Source organism: Elephas maximus, chromosome 5, assembly GCF_024166365.1.
Source record: "Elephas maximus indicus isolate mEleMax1 chromosome 5, mEleMax1 primary haplotype, whole genome shotgun sequence".
In the NCBI taxonomy this organism is placed as follows: Eukaryota; Metazoa; Chordata; class Mammalia; order Proboscidea; family Elephantidae; genus Elephas; species Elephas maximus.
This window is the reverse complement of record NC_064823.1, coordinates 28,399,067-28,419,758: the sequence shown is the minus strand read 5'-3', so window position 1 is coordinate 28,419,758 and position 20,692 is coordinate 28,399,067. Positions and strand designations below refer to the sequence as shown.

At 43.8% G+C, this 20,692-nt stretch overlaps 1 protein-coding gene across 1 annotated transcript in view; it reads right to left on the bottom strand.

Annotated features, from left to right (window-relative positions):
- Positions 1-1,393: 1,393 nt before the first annotated feature.
- Positions 1,394-20,692, bottom strand: part of LOC126077505 (uncharacterized) — a 120,186-nt gene continuing 100,887 nt past the window's right edge. The window contains 5 exon segments of the mRNA XM_049887048.1: positions 1,394-2,041; positions 8,486-8,877; positions 9,355-9,501; positions 9,974-10,465; positions 10,532-10,713. Coding sequence (XP_049743005.1) covers positions 1,933-2,041; positions 8,486-8,877; positions 9,355-9,501; positions 9,974-10,465; positions 10,532-10,713 — 1,322 coding nt within the window. The 3' untranslated portion in view covers positions 1,394-1,932.

Sequence of the window (20,692 nt, the reverse complement as noted above, 5' to 3'; positions counted from 1 at the left end):
CAGGCTCTAGGGTCCTGCAGAATGTGTGGGGTGTACTTGCTGCCACATGATGGCGGTGCTCCTGGCATTTAGTGTCTGGGGCCGAGATGTTAAACTGCCTGCAGGGGACTAGAAAGCCCCTCGCAACAAGAAAAAGGGTGAAGATTAAATGCCAATAGCCTCCCCTTTTTAAGAAGCATTAGTTTAGAAAAACAAATGATTAAAAGATCCACAACAGGGTATTAAATGAAACAGGTGATTTGGGGTGCCTCCAAATGAAGAACCCTGGGTGCTGCATGCAGTTTACAATCAGCTGCTAACCTAAAGGTTGGCAGTTCAAACCCGCCCAGCGGCTCCTCAGAACAAAGGCCTGACAAACTGAACAAAGGCCTGGCAAACTGCTTCTGTAAACGTTACAACCCAGAAAACGGTATTGAGCAGTTCTACACATGGCGTCGCCATGAGTCAGGGACTAACTCAACTGCAGCTAGCAACAATCAAATGATCCCTTCCTATAATCTCTGCTCTGGTATTACTGAGAGTGGTTCGCTTGGGTCTGGCAGGGCAAATAAATGAATCCTCTGCCTAAAGTTACTTAGTGTTTCCAAGTTTTCTCCAGACATGAAAACATCTGAGAATCTTACTCGGACCAAATATAAATAAAAAGCAGAATTGTTTCATATGGTTTTACATTCGAATCTGACTGAGAGTTGGCAGGGATACAATGTTTTGTAGTTTTCCATGCATTCACAATCACATGGTATGAAAGATGGTCCTCAAACGAAAACCTACCACATGTGAAAGAAAACATAGCTGAAATCCATGCAGTGAATATGCTTGTACCAAGTGCCCAAAACAACTATGCTTTGAAATTCTGTACATTTTCTGGGAAACCAGTTTTGTATGTGTATGTGCATTAGACTATCTGGATGGTCACCCTATAACCAAGCTGTTGTTAGCTGCCGTGGGGTCGGCCTCTGACACACGGTGACCCCGTGTACTATGAACTGGTCCTCTGCCATTCCCACGATTGGCTGCAGATTGGACCCTTATGAGTCATAGGGTTTTTACCAGCTGATTCTCAGAAGTAGATCGCCAGGCCTTTCTTCCTAGCCCATCTTAGTCTCAAAGCTCCACTGAAACCTGTTCAGCATCACAGCAACACACAAGCCTCCAGTAACAGATGGGTGGTAGCTGCACGTGGGGTGCACTGGCCAGGACTGAAGCTGGGTCTCCCACAGGGAAGGCGAGAACTCTACCACTGAACCACTACTGCCCTCACTGGAACCAAGGACTGCCCTGCACTTTAGCATTTAGGTTTATATTTGTGTTTACAATCACACTGTAGCCCAGCAGTTCTGGGATAATGAGAAAATAAAAGAGATTAATTTTTTTTTCAATTTTTATTGTGCTGTAAATGAAAGCTGACAAACCAAGTCAGTCTCTCATATAAAAACTTATATACACCTTGCTATAAATACTCCTAGTTGCTCTCCCTCTAATGAGACTGCACAATCCTTCCCTCCACTCTCTACTTTTGTGTCCATTCGGCCAGCTTCTGACCCCCTCTGCCCTCTCATCTCTTCTCCAGACAGGAGCTGCCCACACAGTCTCACGTGTCTACTTGATCCGAGAAGTTCACTCTTCACCAGTATCATATTCCATCCCACAGTCCAGTCTAATCCCTGTCCGAAGAGTTGGCTTTCGGAATGGTTCCTGTCTTGGGCTAACAGAAGGTCCGGAGACCATGACCTGTGGGGTCCTTCTAGTCTCAGTCAGACCATTAAGTCTGGTCTTTTTACAACTCACTGCTCTCCTGCTCCCTCAGGGGTTCTCTGTTGTGTTCCCTGTCAGGGCAGTCGTCAGTTGTAGCTGGGCACCATCTAGTTCTTCTGGTCTCAGCCTGATGTAGTCTCTGGTTTATGTGGCCCTTTCTGTCTCTTGAGCTCGTAATTACGTTTTGTCTTTGGTGTTCTTCATTCTCCTTTGCTCCAGGTGGGTTGAGACCAATTGATGCATCTTAGATGGCCACTTGCTAGTGTTTGAGATCCCAGACGCCACTCTAAAAGAGATAAATTTAACACATAAATATGCTTTCACACCAAGTAAAAACTGAAAGCTGGTATGCTGTGCCATAGGAGTGAAAGATTCATGACTGTTCAAACAGAGAGGCCCAGTGGGAGAAGTGAGTCATCACAGGGCAAGTGTAGCAAGGCAAGCTGACCTCACCAGACCCTTCATGGGGCACTCAGGGGCATATGAGTCAGAATCAACTCAGCGGCGACGGGTTAGCTTTTGGTTTTACCTTGCAAGGGTAATTTAATAAATGCTGTCAAATTCCATTTGGCTGGTGTTTTATCATTTTCTTCATAATTAACTTGGACGTTTCTTTTGTATTATAGCTGCATAGATGCTGTAACTATGATTAACTTATACTTTCTTTTCAATATTCTACATTGAAGTAGCATTAAAATACAAGACGTCAACATAAAGTATGCCAGATGTCTGGAACTTCTGAGTCTACCCACATTACCTTCTTTTAGGAATTGCCCTTCACCAATGCCACAGCGTTGGTGGTATAATGGTTAGCCTAGCTGCCTTCCAAGCAGTTGACCTGGGTTCGATTCCCGGCCAACGCAGGCAAACAGGTTACATTTTGGAAACCCTGGTGGCATAGTGGTTAAGTGCTACGGCTGCTAACCAAAGGGTCAACAGTTCAAATCCACCAGGCGCTCCTTGGAAACTCTATGGGGCAGTTCTACTCTGTCCTACAGGGTCACTATGAGTCGGAATCGACTCGACGGCAGTGGGTTGGGTTGGTTGAATGACATATAATGCTATGGGCTACCTGCCCTAACAGAGGAGTCAGACAACCCTTCTCTCCTGAATACAAAGATTGGTCCAGGGTAGGCACGTGACCCAAGCAAGGCCAGAGTAATTCTGAGAGGACTGACGTAGATAAGGAGTCCCTGGGCGGTGCAAATGATTAATGTGCTTGGCTGCTAACATAAATGGTGGTGGTACAAGTCCACCCAGAGGTGCCCTGGAAGAGAGGCCTGGTGATGAGCCATTAAAAACCCTACTACGGGGCACAATTCTACTTTGACATACATGGGGTCACCACGAATCAGAACTGACTGGTGGCAACTGGTTTTTGGATGTACACAAGAAGGTATTTCTCTAACACCGGAAGTTTAAGACCTACATACTCAGGCCAGGGAGAAACTTGATTGGCACATGGAGAAAACACTCAGGGAAATAAAGCCAACATAGGAGAGAGCAAAAAGATGGATGGAGGGTTGTCTGACTCCTCTGTTGAGGCAGACAGGTGGGTGGACGGACTACAGACAGGATCTATATCATTTAATCAGCTAAATACACAGCCAAACCCAGGCACTTCAATTATGCAAGTCAGTTCCATGCAAGTTTGAGTTGAGTTTCTATCACTTGCGGCCAAGTTTTCTAATGAGATCACTAAAATGTCCTTCTTTAACAGGGGTATATTGCTTAGTTTGAGAAACATTGGATTCTATGATCCTGCTAACTCTAAAGGTCAGTGATTCTGTGTGTATTTTAATTACTTTACAAGCTCAAAAGATCAGGATCTTTACTTAGGAGTCTAATATTTTATAAGCATCACTGGAGATGAGATACCAAATAAGCTCGGTTCACTTCTACGCTTGGGTGTAAATAAAATTATTGAGAGACGATAATCTGCAAACAGTTAATCTTACTTTACAGTACATTTCAGAATCAACAGAGAAGTCTCCCCTCTCCTGAAGAATAAAGAGGGTAACGGTGGCACGTAAGACTTTAAAAACATGTTCACTACAAACTAAAAAACAGAAAAATAGACGTATCTTTACAGGCTTTTTAAAAGCTCCTTTAGAATACTTATCAAAATAATTCTTATGAGCTTAATACTGTTTGTTTTATCTGCCTTAAACATCTCATTGGCAATAAATATGAACAAAAATTATATCTATCTACCATTCAAAGAAAATGAATAAAGCAGTTACATCTTAAAAATATAATGTAATTCAAAATAAAATGAGAATAGCAAGTCAGCAAATAAGATTACTGAGTTAAATATCAAATGAATGACTCATGTGGAAAGGTTTTCTTCAATCTTTATTCCTAGGTATGCAGCCCACAGGCACTTTTTAACTGAGAACCTGACATAACACATATTTCCAGAGCCAACCTTGGTCAGCTGTAACACCGGTCAACTACATCTACATCTGTGTGGCTAAACTAATTTCATAGAAAGTCCTGCAAAGTCAGTTGCTAGTCTGCATCCGAAATTCAGAAACTGGTCATTTTTCAACCCTCCAGTATCAATCAACTTAGTGATTTAATTGGCTGACAGTTCTACTAAAGGCTTTTATCCAAGCAAGAGGTTTTTATCCTACCATCAGCTCTAAGAACAAAAAACAAATATGACTCAATACAACAATTATGGGTTCAATTAAATATTAGGCTGAAAATTAGTTGGGATAAGCTAATAAATACCAAGCAGTTCTGTTTAGCCTTTTCTGGTACAAAAGAAATCCTTCCTGAGCGTTACTAAAACACACTAGGAAGCCCAGGCAAAGTTCTAAGCTGATGTGTGTTCTCGGATCTAGCGGAAGGGGAACGTCTGAGTAAGACACCATTCCTGTAATCAGGAAAGAGTCAGGATACAAACTTTAGCCAGACAACTTGAAAGAAGTTTCAAATATATTAAAAGAAATGCTACTAGAGAGCAAAGTCAAAACACCTCTTTAGGAAAATTATTTAGAAAGACAATTCTGAGGCACAGCATAATAAAGACGCTAAAATGATTGCTAATCTTGGGGCATTAAGGGCACGATCTCGTGACCATATTGCCATTTTCTACCGATCTTCAGAGCACAAACTGAAAAAGAAAACCCTGCTGAATTGGACTCCAGGTCTTTTTAAGTTTGGTGTAACTAAGCAGACAGATTGACTGAGATCTTCACCTATGAGTACCTACGACTGCATTACTTTACCACCTTTTTAGGAATCAGGTCATAAATGGGTCTGAACTTGAAACTTTGAGGTCACTAGAGATAGGAGGGCAATGAGAAGCATCATTTCAGGAGGACATCAATCCACGTGAGTGCTTCCAGGGCACTAAAAGGCAGCTTAGAGCTGGCTCTATGGGCCCTAACTATAAACAATACAGGGGAAAAGGCCATGACTGCACCAGGATCGCCACCATAAAAATATGAGAAATAGTGACAAAGATTCAGTTAATGCCTAGAGGATTTTATTGTCTTCAACACTAGCAAGTGCTTACCAAAATATGCATAACAAATCATTTGCCTTAAAACAGTGAACAAGTCTATATTTCTACATAACTATAGAACAATAACTTTTAAATGGATAGTGATACTTATTTTTATCTATCACCTCATCTTAATATAGATGTTTTGCAAGTAAAAATGTTACTCCTTTTAAAAATGAGAAAAAGAATTACAAAGAAAAAAAAATGAAGAATCCCAAACACAGGACCTGGAACCTCAACCAATTCAGTACAGCTCTGCGGTGTCAAGTAAAAATCTATCACAGAGAACTACATGGGAGCTAGAACTTCTGTTTCTGGACTTTGATCCAAGCAGTCATAAAACCTTGTCTTCAATTACTATCTCCTATTTTCCATTATGGAAACGCTGGTGGCACAGTGGTTAAGAGCTACGGCTGCTAACCACAAGGTCGGCAGTTCGAATCCACCAGGCGCTCCTTGGAAGTCCTATGGGGCAGCTCTACTCTGTCCCATAGGGTCGCTAGGAATCGGAATCGACTCAACGGAACTGGGTTTGGTTTTAGATGCCAAATATTCTGCACCTTTTGCCCAGTACAAAACACAGCAATAAAAAATCAATCATGTCACCCCTACAGTACTAAATGACCTAAAACATCACCCACAATCACAGAGCTGATTAGTAAGTAATGAAAGGTATCATTATTCTAATATACTGTCAAGAACAACAGCAGCCGTGAAGCGGCATTAGCACTAGGAAGGCTTCAGTTGTGAACGTGTATGCATCAGAGCTCTTCATTCACAGTGTCTCAGGCTCAAAAGACTGCAAGCTGTCCAGAACAGTGAGGATGTGAGTTTCCAGATGTTGTAATCAAGTAGCCCCAAATTAATTTTTATGCCAATAGATTACATCATGAATTGTTCGAATGACATTCTCAAATTCACATAAACAAGTTGTGATTACTATAAAACACCTATTGCTAGGCTACAACCTGTAACTTTTAAAATGAGGTCCTTTGCTCTGTGTTTGAAGCTAGTTATAGAAACAATATAACATAGAGCATAATTGCTTTCAAGGTTAACTAAAATTTATAGGTGTTAAGGAGCCCTGGTGGCACAATGGTTAAGTACTCAGCTGCTAACCCAAAGGCTGGCGTTTCCTGCCCACCCAGAGGCTCTATGGGAGAAAGAACTGGTGATCTGTTTCTGTAAAGATTACAGCCAAGAACACTCTACGGGCAGTTCCACTCTGCACACACAGGGCCACCATAAGTCAGAATCGACTCTATGGCACCCAACAATAACAACAACAAATGAGACTACAGGAATGCCAGAGCCTGCATTCTGTTCAACGACTACCACTGAGTACAGATTATTCAGTCTGGGATAGGATAAGGACACATACAAGGATGTCAAATTAAATCAAATAATACAGAAATAGTTCCATCAGCAAGCCTGTTTACTAGTGCAGATGGACAATCTGAGTGAGTCCAAATTTATTTTGAATCTTAAAACATGCTAGATGCTTCTACAGAACTATTCTGTTTCATAAAACCAAAAACCAAACCCAGTGCTGTCGAGACAATTCCGACTCACAGCGACCCTACAGACATTGTAGAACTGCCCCATAGAGTTTCCAAGGAGCGCCTGGTGGATTCCAACTGCTGACCCTCTGCTTAGCAGCCGTAGCACTTAACCACTACGCCACCAGGGTTTCCATTCTGTTTCACAGGCTTCCTGAATTGCATATAGTATTCATTTTACATTTACAAAGTCTAACAAAAGGGGAAAAAGCAATGTGAGCTTCCCGTTTATTAAAAAAAAAAAAAAAAAAATTCTTAGCCATAAGCTATAAAGTTAAAATGTATGCAATAAAATTTTACCACAGTCATGTGAACCACACGGGGCTTAGTAGTTTGGTATTTCTATAATCAACCAATGAGCAGCCTCTCACTCTTTATTTTAAAGTAAGTTTCCAGTTAATAAACAGCCCCGAGCAAAATCCCAAACTGGAATACTGTTTCAGGAAGAACCTCCGGCTACATGCAAATTCTTCGATTATATTTTTTACAGTGACAACTTTCAGCACTTTATACCTCCTAATGGTGAGGGCCTGCACGACTCTTAAATATTTTACACTTTCATTTTCTAACTTACACTCAACATACTCTTCTCTTAAAAGGACAAACACACACATGCCTTAGAAAGCTTTCAGCCTATTGCCAACATCAACTGTAATATAAAAACCTTAACGGGGGGAAAAATCTTTTTATGGAGTCTCAGGTGATCTAAGCTTCACAGAGGGAGCAATGTAAACTTGAAAATTCTAATTTTAATCCTAATGGGAACAAAATGTAACTGTGCTCTTTCAACTTATCTTCGAGTAAAATGTGACTACACTTTCAGTTTTTGCAAGCTCTTAAAATGAAGTGTTCTTAACTACTAGTCAAAAATTACCACCAAATCGTGCCAAATTTACATATTTGAAGGAAGAGGGAAGAAAAAAGAAAAAAGGGCGTTTATGCTGTAATGTCAGACTAATAACGTTTTCCTTTAAGCTATTAATAAACCGCCTCAGAACGCGTGCAAAGCACACCTTCACACACACTAAACAAAAAACCAGCCTAGTTCGCCTCCCCGCTTGCCGTTTTATGCGCTGTAATTCATGAGCGGAAGGGTGGGAGTGTGCAAGGGAGAAAGAAAACTGGGGACAGATGGCCTCGGAGTAGCAGGTGACCTCTGAAAACTGTCAGTCCAAATAGCAATCGATAATTCCAGACCTAGATGGCGTTAGTGCCTCAGCCTCAAACTCGCAGAAAAGTGCCCTTCGTAAATAAACCGCTTTCCTTCCAGAGTTATCCACTAAATCTATCCTCTGGCGGCTCCTGGTTTAGGATCTTGAAGGAAAAAAGGGAAGGCCGGACAGGGATTTAACGAAGGAGATTGGAGTAATTAAGTAGAAGAGATAAGATTTGACCTGGAGCTGTTGCCTCCATCAAAAATGCGGAAAGTGATCAAAGGGACACCAATTTTAAACGTTCCTTAGGAAAAACAGGGTTGAAAAAAAAACCCAAAGTAATACATAATACATCTGCAAGAGAATAAAGGGACACAAAAATATCACATAGGTCATTTTCACTGGGGTATCGCCCCGTCGGTGTGACCCGGGCCCCACCACCCCTTACCCGTCCCCGTCGCGCCCCGGGGAAGGGAGGGGGCGGGGGATGCAGTAGCAAGTACCTTGTTTTGTCTCCAAAGGGCAACATAGCAAACATAGGAAGTTCAAGATGCAGACCCTGAGGCCTCGGCCGAGTCTGTACTCCAGGAGGCGCGAGCGGGGCAGGGTGACAACCTGCCCAGGTGAAGCCGACGACTCGGAGCGGGCTCCCTACGGCCCCCGACGCCGCGCCGCTGACCGTCGCTGCCCGCTCGTCCCGCGCTGCGCCGCCCCCTGGCGGGGAGCGCCCGGCAGAGCCGCGGCCGCGCGCCGGCAAGCGGGAGTGCGGCGCGAAGCCTCGGTCGGCTCCTCCACCATCACCGCCCCGCGTGCATCTTCCTCCTGGCCGCGATGGCCAGCACTCGCAGTCCGACGGCCACTGCCCTGCGCTGGTGGCGGCGGCGGAGCTCAGCTCCTGCTCCAAAGGGGTGCGTCAGGGAGTCAGCCTGAGTCCGCGCGCAGGAGCGCTGTCCGCACCCCGGCCTCGCACTAACTCCTCAAGCTTCGGGGAGTCCGCCCGCCACGCTCCACCCTCCTCGTCCCTCGGCTCCGGTCTCAATTCCTCCCAACTCTCCCGCGAGCGTTTCCCACGCGCGCCCCGACTGCCTGCTGTGAGCTGCTTCCAAAGGGTCAGGCTCCTTCCTCCCCGCGCTCCGAAGCAGCCGCCCTCCGCCTGGCTCCCGACCAGGAGAAGCTGGCCTGTGGGGTCGGCTCGGGCCGCGCGGGACCCGTCAGCTCCCCGGGGTTCGCTCCCCGGTGCACCTCCCCCGCGCCCTTTGTGTGCGAGCCGTGGAGCCCCTCCTTCCAGCGGCACCGCCTTTTGCGAAAGCGCGAGTGAAAGGAGGCGCGCGGGACGAGGGGACTGGAAGGGGCAAAAGGCGACCGCACTCACTCTGGGAAGGTTCCGGCATGTTGTTGCCTTTGGGCTCTCCGGTCGTCTCGCCTCTACCCCGGCTTCCCCGCCCCGCCAGGGCCGGGGCGAGGGGGGACGGGGAGGAGCGGAGCCACTGGGACCGAGTTGGAAATGGTGCTTCCGGAGCTACAGGGAAGGGGCTCAAAAAAGTGTTTTGGTTTCGCTAAGGGGATTTAGGAAAACCAAGAGGCAGGAGAGGGGCTGGTGGAAGGCCCCATGAGCGACGTTATATAAAAATAACCTTGCTCCCAGGGAAGACCAGGGTGGCGGGAGCTGGGGCGGGGGGGTCGGCACATACATTTTTGTACTTGAACTTTGTGAGCAAGTTGGGTAGAATCTGACGCTTCGGTTTTAGTTACCGTATTCACTTTAAAGTAGAGGTATTTATCCATAACAGGACCAAGGACCTACTTCAAAAGCAAAGGGCCGGGGAACTGGTGGCTGCTTAATGGGAAGGAAGGGAAAATTCAAAGGGCGAAAGAGAACAGTCCCAGGTCACTCTCCATGCCCCGACTAGGTCTTCCGTGCGTTCTCTTCTTACCTGGTTGCTTTCCTAACAAAGTAAGAGAAGGTAAAGTCCCAGTGATCGTCCAGCCACGCTTCTACCGAGTCCTGGTCCCGCTGCTGCTGCGGCCGCCCGGGGCCGGGGTCGCCCCGCTCCATGATCTGCGCCGCGCGACTCCGCGTCTCGCTGGAGCTGGTTTTCCACCCTAGCTAGGGTCCCTCCCTCGGAGGAGCAGGACACTTCCTCGAGACCCTCCCCCTCCGCCTCGCTCCGGCCCGGTCGGCTGGCGGAGAGGCTGCAGGCGCAGGGCCAGCTTCCCGCCCCGCCCAGTCCCTCCAGCTCCGTACCGCTCCCAGGTGTAGCGGGCGGGCTCGGCCGCAGCTGCCCCTCTGTCTGCCTAGGGTCCGGCCGACTCTCGAGTACCCGGGTCCTGAGGCGGCCGTGACGACGACAGGCGAACTCTCCGGCAGCAGAGTGGCCGCGGCTGGGAGGCCGCGCGGCCGCTGGGGTGCGCTGGGAGGCGAGGCGGCTCCTGGGAAGCGCGCAAAGGTGACTGGATGTGTTCGCAGAGCGCCTCGCCTCGCTCTAGGAAGTGGAAGGTTGCCATGTAGGGGACCCCTCCCAAGCCCAAAAACCGGGAGTTTTGGGAGCCTTCCGAAAGTGAGAGCTGCTGCTATCCTGGGCGCTCTTCCTCGGGCCTGGGAGAACAATGACCGGGCCGCGTCGCTCTTCCTCCAACCCAACGCGTAGGTCGGGTAGGAGCCGGGACCCACTTCGCTCCACGCCCAGCCCGCGCGGCATCTCAAAGCGCCCCAGCGAGAAGAGTTGGGATGCTTTGCACCAAGACAGATTCCTGCAGCCCTGACCTCAAAGGTCAAGTGAAGTGTTGAGGGTCTAGGTGAACAATTTCCTACCAAGTCACACCGGTACTTAGTAATAATAATAGGTTAAGTGCCTTTAGCCATCGCATCAAACACCCCCTTTTTTTAATCACTGATTTTCTGGAAAAAGAAAAACGTATGAAGTCAGAAAACAAAGGCGCCTCTGTACAATTAGATTGAGAATACCAGTGCAAATGGATAAAAAGTCTGACCACCTTGTGACTTCCTTGGTGGAGAAAACCATAGGAAGGTCCTCATGACTATGTGGAAACAGTAATTCTGGCTACCTTCCAGCTGTTCCAACCTTCCCAGGTTGATATGAGAGTGAACTAGCCATCTTGGGGGAAATTGCAGTCCCAGCAGATATATCATGGAGAGGAACCGCGGAATCCAGCCAACACCAGAACTGAGACCCTAGATATATGACCCCATTGAACTGTTCCAGCCATTTTCAGCTATTTAAACCATCCCATCTGAGGCCCCAGTCATTGTGAAGCAGAGGTGATCTACCCATGTAGTGTTCTGCCAGAATTTCTGATCTACAAATCATTGTTTCCCACAAGTAAATTTGGGAGTGATCTGTTATACAGCAATAAATAACCAAGCGTCTGGTGACCTCCTAGCTGGGTCATCCCTGGTTGACTGCATCCCTTTACCAAAGGCTCTCCAAGACAGCCCACTCCATACAGCTCCTCTCAACTTCTGCCCAATGAAAGGTAATGGCTTCCTCCATTGCTAGCTGCACCATCCTTTGTTGCTGGCTTTCCTAAGTCTTGTCTACCTTTAAAATACTTCCTTAATTAAGTTCTCCTGAATTTCCCAGTTTGAGTGCCTTCTGTTTTCTGCTGGGATCCAAGCTGATATATCAGACTTGGTATGCATTTATTAAGACTTATTAGAGAACAGTGGAAACCCTGGTGGCATAGTGGTTAAGAGCTATGGCTGCTAACCAAAAGGTCGGCAGTTCGAATCCACCAGGCACTCCTTGGAAACCATATGGGGCAGTTCTATAGGGTCGCTATGAGTCTGAATCGACTCGACGGTAGTGGGTTTGTTTTTTATTAGAGAACAGGGGAGAAAGCTACAGTTTTTGTAAGGAATTTCAAAATTATGACTCAGAAAGCCACAGAAAAATTTTCCTAGTGTCTCAGGCTGGGTTCTCTAGAGAAGCAAAACCAGTAAAGCGTATAGAGAGAAAGAGAGAGAGAGTTATATCAACGAAGTGGCTCACACGGTTATAGAAGCAATAAAGTCCCAAGTCTGTGGGTCAGGAAGGAGACTTCTCCTTATTCACGTACCTGAAGGGACTGGCAAACTCAAGATCAGCAGGTCAGAGCACAGGGCAGTTGCTCACAGGCTGTGAAAATCGATGAATCCCAAGATGGGCAGGCAAGAACACAGGTAAGCTGCTAGCTCAAGTCCCAAGAACCAGAGGTCATACAAACAGGAGCCAGCTACAGAGAAGACTGGAGTAGGGACTGGTGTTCTGAAATAACTTAGAAAAACTTAAGGAAATAAGAACACCATTCACCTTTTAGCTTTGCTTGTGAGAAAAATGGTCATTTTCTGGCACACTACATTGTTTTATTTCACAAGCACTTATGTCACACTTTCTGTGTTCCAGGTACTGTTTTAAGAGCTTTGCAAATACGAATTCATTTATTCCTGCCAATAAATCTTATCCCATCCCATTGCTGTCAGGTTGATTGCAACTCACAGCGACCCTATAGGACAGAGTAGAACTGCCCCCATAGGGTTTCCAAGGCTGTAAGGTTTACGGAAGCAGACTGCCACATCTTTCTCCCATGGAGCGGCTGGTTCAAACTGCCAACTTTTTGGTTAGCAGCTGAGCTCTTAACCAGTGTGTCACCAGGGCTTCTTATCAACCTTATCAGATATGTGCTATTAATAACATAATTTTACAGTTGAGGAAACTGAGGCATTACATTACATAACTAGCCCAAGGGCTCACAGATAGTAAGTGGCAGAGCCAGGACTCCAACTCACATAATTGAGCTACAGGGTCTGCACTGTTAAGCTCCTAAGACTTGCCTGGAAACAAGAAAGCAGGAAAAATGAGTCACCCTTGTCTGATGTTTGATTAGGCTCAGTGAATACTGGTGCCTTCACCTCTCACAGCCATCAAAATGATGGAGAGGCAGACAGAGGCTGAGAGGTCCTCAGATGATAGATAGTAGAAAGGACAAGTGCTGCAGTTATCTGTTGCTGTGTAACAAATTACCCGAAAATTTAATGGCTTAAAGCAACAATAATCAGTTTCCTCTTTCAGGGTTTCTGTAGGTTAAGAATTCAGATAGAATACAGTGATACTTCTAATCCACTGTGTCTCAGGCCTCAGGTGGAAGATATGGAGGCTAAGGGCTGGAGTCATCACTCATGCCGGCCACACTGAAGCTGCTGCCTGGAATATCCTACCCCTCTTCCCTGTGGTTCCTCCATGTGGATTGGACTTCCTCACAATATGGTTTCAAGGGGAAGTGTTGAAAGAGAAAGAGAGAGGAGGGAGACTGAAAAAGAGAGAGAGAGAGAAGGAAGTGGAGGAGGAAGAGGAGAAGGGAAACGAGAGAGAAGGGGAGAAGCTATATACTCTTTATGACCTACTTTGGGAGTTCTATATCTTCACTTCTTCAATACTTCCTTGGTTAGGGCAGTCATGAATCTCTGCCTAGATTCAAGGGCAGGAGAGGGACACTGACTGTTCCAGTTTGACCTGTTTGCTTGGGACTGAGGGATATTCCTGGGACATGGATCTTTAAAACTGGAGAAAGACGATGGAAAACATGGTACATCCAGTAAATTCCATGAGCATGGACCCATTGCTGTGCTTCATTTGCTATAAAATGAGTTCCTTGGTCAGAAGTGATACTTTGTGGAATACGAGGATGGTAAATAAGGCATTCTGATAGTCCATGGATTGTGATTTTGGCAGAAGGATTGGGAAGCCGGATCCATATCTGGAGTAATTATCTGTTCCAGAAAGAATAAAACACTGCCTTGCACATAATGGAAGTAGTTAAAGGTAATTAATATTTCACCAGGTATCTGATTGATTCCCAGGGGAATGAAATTGTACTAGGGGCTTGATGGTAGTCTCTAATGTTGGCAGGTGGGCACTTAGCAGTGGCTATATCCATATCAGCCTTGTGAGTGAAAGTTCATGTTGTTTAGCTCTGGCATAAGCTCTACTACACCTCCTGCCGTGGCCACTTTGTTCATGAGACCATTGGGCGAAGACATGAATGGTTGGGGAAAGAGGCTGACTTTCGTCCATGAAACGAGATATTTTATCCACATGATTATTAAAATCTTACACTGCTGAGGTTATGTTTTGGTGAGTATTTATAAACAAAAATATCTTTTTTGGCCATTCAGTAACCTCCCTGTCACCAGTTTTCCAGTTGTGTTCTTTCCAAGTCCCTGACCATCCAGCAAAACCATTAGCTGCAGCTCATGAATTACTATAGATCTGAACCTGTGGCATCTTTCTGGCAAAATTAATAACCAGTTTCATTGTCTGAAGTTTGGTTCACTGGGAGGATTTCCCATCATCACCATTCTTCATGACCACCTGTAGTGGGACCAAGATGCATGGCCAGAAATTTGAATTTAGAGGGATCTGACTAGGGTGGCTCTGACCAAGACACAGTACTGGAGAAGGGCAGTGAGACACCTGCGTACAAGGTTTCCTTAGGAAAATAAAGAGGTCTTGGCTGATCCAGGTCTGACATAAGGTCCCAAGTATTGTTGGTGGGTGGAGGCCTTGTCTGGCACAGCTTGTAGTTTAGGCTAGAAGCTTCTCAGGATCCTGCCACCCAGATGTGATGTGGTGCTCTTAGACAATAATGGCTGAGTTAGGTATTGTGAACACAGAGAACTCTACTCTTAAAATCCCAAATGTGTGATATCCTTGAAGCCAATACAGAGACCAGCCCAGCAAGAGTTAACAAGGATCTGAGGAACTATTGGGACCAAGTTTTATCAGTGATGCTGCATGGCAGTGAGAAACAACAGTGGCAGTGAGCTGTGTGGATTTCAGTTCTCTCTTTTCGGCTTTTGGGCAAGGATAGACCAATTTGGGACTGAGTAATCTCTGGAGTCCTGGTGGTGCAGTGGGTAAGCTCTCAGCTGCCAACTGAAAGGATGATGGTTGGCACCCACCAGCCACTCTGTGGGAGAAAAGACCTGGCGATCTTCTCCCATAAAGATTACAGCCTAGGAGATCCAATGGGGTCCTTATACTCTGTCTTATAAGGTAGCTATTTTTTTATGAGTCAGAATTGACACGATGGCAATAGATTTGGTTTTTCATTTTTATTAATCTCTAGAGTTTTCACTAAATCAGGAAGAGTATAGGACGGAGTTTAAGGGGATACACTGGGCTACCTGATAATGAACTTGTTTTGACTGAGTGATTAATTGAAACAAAATAAGAGATATGTATAACTGTCTGGGTCTGTGAGGCAGGTCATACTATCTACACATGATATTTGTGTTGTGTTAGAAAATTTTTAAAAGATTTCTAGCCTCCATTCTAGGTATTTTTGGGAATCTGAAACTAAACTATACTAGTTGTCTTATCCTTTTGCTCACAGTTAAAAAAAAAAATAATCTTGCAATACCATAAAACTAAAGGATTTGCACTTACATGCTTCATCTCCTTAGAATGTTAGTCTTTTTAATGGGGGACTCCATCAATAGGCATTTCCCAGAAGTTGTTCAACTTTTTTGAGGGCCTATTCTATGTCCAACATTATTCTAGGATTTTACACAGCTTATTTCATTTAAACCTTTCCACAATTCAGGCCTCTAAATTCAGGTGGAATATACTCAAGGTCATACTTTGGCTCTGTGGACTTGTAATTTTCTTCAGCTTCAACTTGAATTTGCATAGAGTAATTGATGGTCTTTTCCATAGTCGGCCCCCAGCCTTGTTCTGACTGATGATGTTGAGCTTTCCCATGGTCTCTTTCCACAGATATAGTTGATTTTATTCCCGTGTATTCCATCTGGCAAGGTCCACATATATAAAAAAAAAAGTTGCCATTTATGTTGGTGAAAATATATATTTGCAATAAAGAAGTCGCTGGTCTTGCAAAATTCTATCATGCAATCTCCAGCATTGTTTCTACCACCAAGGCCATATTTTCCAACTACCAATCCTTCGTTTTTGTTTCCAAATTTCGCGTTCCAATCACCAGTAAGTATCAATGCATCTTGATTGCAGGCTTGATCAATTTCAGACTGCAAGAGTTGGTAAAAATCTTCAATTTCCTCATTGTTGGCATTAATGGTTGGTACATAAACTTGAATAATGGTATGAACTTTTTTCTTGTAGGCATAGGGATATTATCCTATCACTGACAGCGTTGTACTTCAGGATAGATCTGAAATGTCCTTTTTGAGGATGAATGCAACACCATTCCTCTATGAGTTGTCATTCATGGCATAGTAGACCATATGATTGCCTGATTCAGAATGGCCGGTATCAGTCCATTTCAGCTCACGAGTGCCTAGGATACTGATGTTTATGCATTCCATAAACTTTTTTGTCGTGATTTATGTACAAGTTTACAGAGCAAATTAGTTTCTCATTAAAAAATTTATACATGAATTGTTTTGTGACATGGTTTGCAATTCCCCCAATGTGTCAGCACTCTCCCCTTTTCCACCCCGGCTTCCTCATGTCCATTTGTCAAGTTTTCCTGGCCCTTCCTGTCTTCTCATCTTGCCTTTGTGCAGGAGTTGCCCATTTGGTCTAGTATATTTAATTGAGCTAAGAAGAACATTTCTCACATGTGTTATCATTTGTTTCATAAACCTATCTAATCTTTGGCTGAAAAGTGGGCTTCGATTCTAAGTTAGCATGGTGTCCAGGGGCCATAGTGTCAGGGGGAAGTTCCTCCAGCCTCTGTTAGAACAGTAATTCTGGTCGCTTTTTGTGGATTTGAATTTTGTTCTTCATTTTTCTCCTACTCTATCCAGGACCTTCTATTATGATCCCTGTCAGAGCAGTCAGTGGTGGTAGCTGGGCACCATCTAGTTCTTCTGGGCTCAGGCTGGTGGAGACTATGATTCATGTGGTCCTTTACTCCTTTGGGCTAATATTTTCCTTGTGTCTTTGGTTTCCTTCATTCTTCTTTGCTCCAGATGGGATGAAACCAATAGATGTATCTTAGATGGCCACATATAAGCTTTTAAGAACCCAGATGCTACTGGCTAAAGTAGGATGTAGAACAGTTTCTTTATGAGCTATGTTATGCCAATTGACTTAGATGTCCCCTGAGACTATGGTCCCCAGCCCTCAGCCCCAGCAACTCAGTCCCTCAAGGTGTTTGGATGCATCTTGGAAGCTTCTATGACTTTGCCTTGGTCAAACTGTGCTGACTTCCCCTATACTGCATGCTGTTTTTCCCTTCACCAAAGTTGACATTTATGTACCATCTAGTTAGTGATTTCCTGTCCCCATCCTTCCCATCTTAGTAACCATCAAAAAATTTTTTTTCTGTGTGTAAACCTTTTCTTGAGTTTTTATAATAGTAGTCTCATACAGTATTTGTCTTTTTGTGATTGACTTATTTCGCTCAGCATAGAACACAAACTATGTTATGTCAATTGACTGAAATGTCCCATGAGGCTGACCTTAAGTCTTCAAACCAAAAAAAAACTAATTCCGTGATTGGTTGTGTCTAAGAAGTATCAGTATCTGTAACCACTATTTGTTTAGATAGATAGTTAGAGATACAGGGATAGACATATAGAGATTTATATTTTTTAGCTGTTTTTGTAAAACTATATATGATATAGCATTTACCAATACATCTTAAGGGTTAAATTTTAAGAGATTTTTTTTCTTTCGTGTTTATTTTGAGTATTCCTACAAAATATTTCATGATCTAATCACATATTCAGTTAGTTTAATCATTATATATCATCCTTTCCTGACAAAATAATTTATCATAAGCTTAAGTATCAGTTCCTTTGTAGAACATTTTAAACATGATGCAATTTAAGAGAGATGAATTCACGTATATATTTTTTCACGGCCAAAACCCAGAAAAACATACTCATATTTTATTATTGGACAGGAATTTTAATTATTACGTCTCTAACATTCCTACCTATTGCTGTTGAGTTGACTCTGACTCATAGGGACCCTATAGGACAGAGGCAAACTGCATGAGAATTACAGTTAAGGGAAACAGATTAACCATTGTCCCCACACCTGGAAATAAGGCTGTTGATTTTTAATGCCTGATACACTACTAGGTCCCTGGTGGCGCAGTGGGTAAGGGTTTGACTGTTAACCAAAAGGCCAACAGTTCAAATCCACCAGCCGCTCCTTGGAAATCCGATGGGGCAGTTCTACTCTGCCTATAGGGTCACCATACGTCAGGATCCACTTGATGGCAACAGGTTTGGTTTTTGGTTTGGTATCCTGCTGATGACAACTTGTGCAATAAACATTCATATGTTAAAAATTAATATTCTTTAACTGCATGCATGTCTCTGTTCTCTTCTTCTAGCCCTGTCCTAACCACCTTTTTGGTCATTTTACTCTGTTTCTTTAATAATCTTCATTTAAATTTGTGTTTGTCTTCCAAAAAAATGTACTGTGCCAACCTTCTTTGACCTCTGTGCACTCCCCACTTAAAGCAATTCTGTACACTGTATATCAGAGAAAAGTGTCATTGAAAGTAAGGGAAATCAACAAGTCTCTACAATATTAATGTCTCCTAGGCTTGCACTAGTCACACTTTCCCACCCATTTCACAATGTCTGATCTCTTGTTTCTGAATATTCCTACACTGTTCTCCTTTCCACCAACTCTTGAATTGGCTAATTCCTATTCATCTAAAAGACTAAGCTCAGCCCTAATTTTTCCTTTTAAATCCAAGCAGGTTGAGGTACCTCTACATTGTGCTCACTCGGTAGCCTACTCATTTCTGTTGTGTTTCAGTTACTACACTGAGATTAATGGCTGTAATAGATTGGTTAGTGTTCTGAGGACAGAGACACTTTATTTTTATATCCACAACATCTGTCCCAGTGGCTAGTACATAGCAGGTGCTCAGTGGATGTAGCTTGAACACCTAATTAAAAATACCAAAAAAACAAAAATCAAACACGTTGTCATGTGATTCTGACTCATAGTGACCTTGTAGGAAAGAGTAGAACTGCCCCATAGGGTTTCCAAGGAACAGCTGTTGGATTTGAACTTCCAGGTTTTTGGTTAAAAATAGTTACTAAAAACTGACTGCGTCTGGGTGGTCTCTGAATTGTCAGATGGTCCCCCAAATTATGTTCTGGTACTGAAAAATATAGAACAATAAATCATCTGGTCTTTCAATGACAAACCTTAGAGTATTAGTATGACCTGCGTTATTTCTTCCAAGTGAGCACAAGTAGGGTGGAATATTCTTTTGTGTCTTTTTCTTTTCTATGTTTGTTTCATCAATCCACTCTTAATTTCTAGTAGCTAGGAGAAAGTAATTTGAAGGGAGTCACACAATTTCCCATCTATTTGTGCACACTGTATTGCATTTTAACCAAGCAGATTTTTTTTTATTTTCATGAAATTGAAATAGTTATACAATTACAATGCAGGGAGAGAAGTAAAGCAATATTTATTTTCACCACCTACTATACACCTGACTGAACTGAGTGTCATGTGTTATTTCACTTAATTTTCATGATAGTGCTAAAAGGAAGGCATAATTATTACCATTTTAAGATTAAAAAACAGAAACAGATGAACAACAACAAAAAAAACCTTAAGCACAAAAGGATACTCTTACTGTGAGTGCTGTCTCCTTTCTTAAAGGAAAGTCACCAATGGTAGTCACATGCTTTGTGTCTCAGGCTGGGCTCTTTAGAGAAACAAAACCAGTGAAGCATAATATGTATACATATATATACAGAGAGAGAGAGAGAGAGAGAGATTTATCTCAAGGAAATGGCTCGTGAGGTTGTAGAGGTTGACAAGTTGCAAGTCTGTGGGTCAGGCTTCAGGCTCTAGGCTTCCCCTGACTCATGTAGCTGCCGGGGCAGCTGTTGGCAGGCTGCTGGCTCACAGGTTGCAGAGACCAGTGAATCCCTAGGTTGGCAGGTAAGCTGCTAGCTCAAGTCCCAAGAACTAGAGGTCAGATGATGATGAGTCAGATGCAGGATCCAGAGCAACAGCCTTGCTGGACTATCCATTGATATACTGGAGGCAGGCTACACCCCAAGGAAACTTCCTTGCAACTAATTGACTGCTCATAGCAGATCTCAACATGGAGTTGATTACATCATTATGTAACTGCCAAACTACATCATAACTGCCAAACAACTAAGAATCATGGCCCAGCCAAGTTGACACAAAACCTTAACTTTACAAATATGGAATTCTTTTAGAACAATGTGAAGCAGTGCAGTGATTCTTTGCTATTGCCTGATTGGGATTACCATGAAGTGAGATTTCTCATAAGGTCTTTTTTTTTTTTTCTTTTTATAATTTCTTTTAATTGTACTTTAGATGAAGGTTTACAGAGCAAACTAGATTCTCATTAAACAGTACACATATTGTTTTATGACATTGGTTAACAGAACTATGACATGTCAACACCCTGTCTTCTTGACCTTGGGTTCCCTATTACCAGCTTTCCTGTCCCCTCCTAACTTCTAGTCCTTACCCCTGGCCTGGTGTGCCCCTTTAGTCTTATTTTGTTTTATGAGCCTATCTAATCTTTGGCTGAAGGATGAACTTCTGCAGTGACTTCATTACTGAGCTAAAAGTGTATCCAGGGGCCATACTCTCCTGGTTTCTCCAGTCTCTGTCTGGTCTTTTTTTGTGGGTTAGAATTTTGTTCTTCACTTTTCTCCAGCTCTGTCAAGGACCCTCTATTGTGATCCCTGTCAGAGCAGTCAGTGG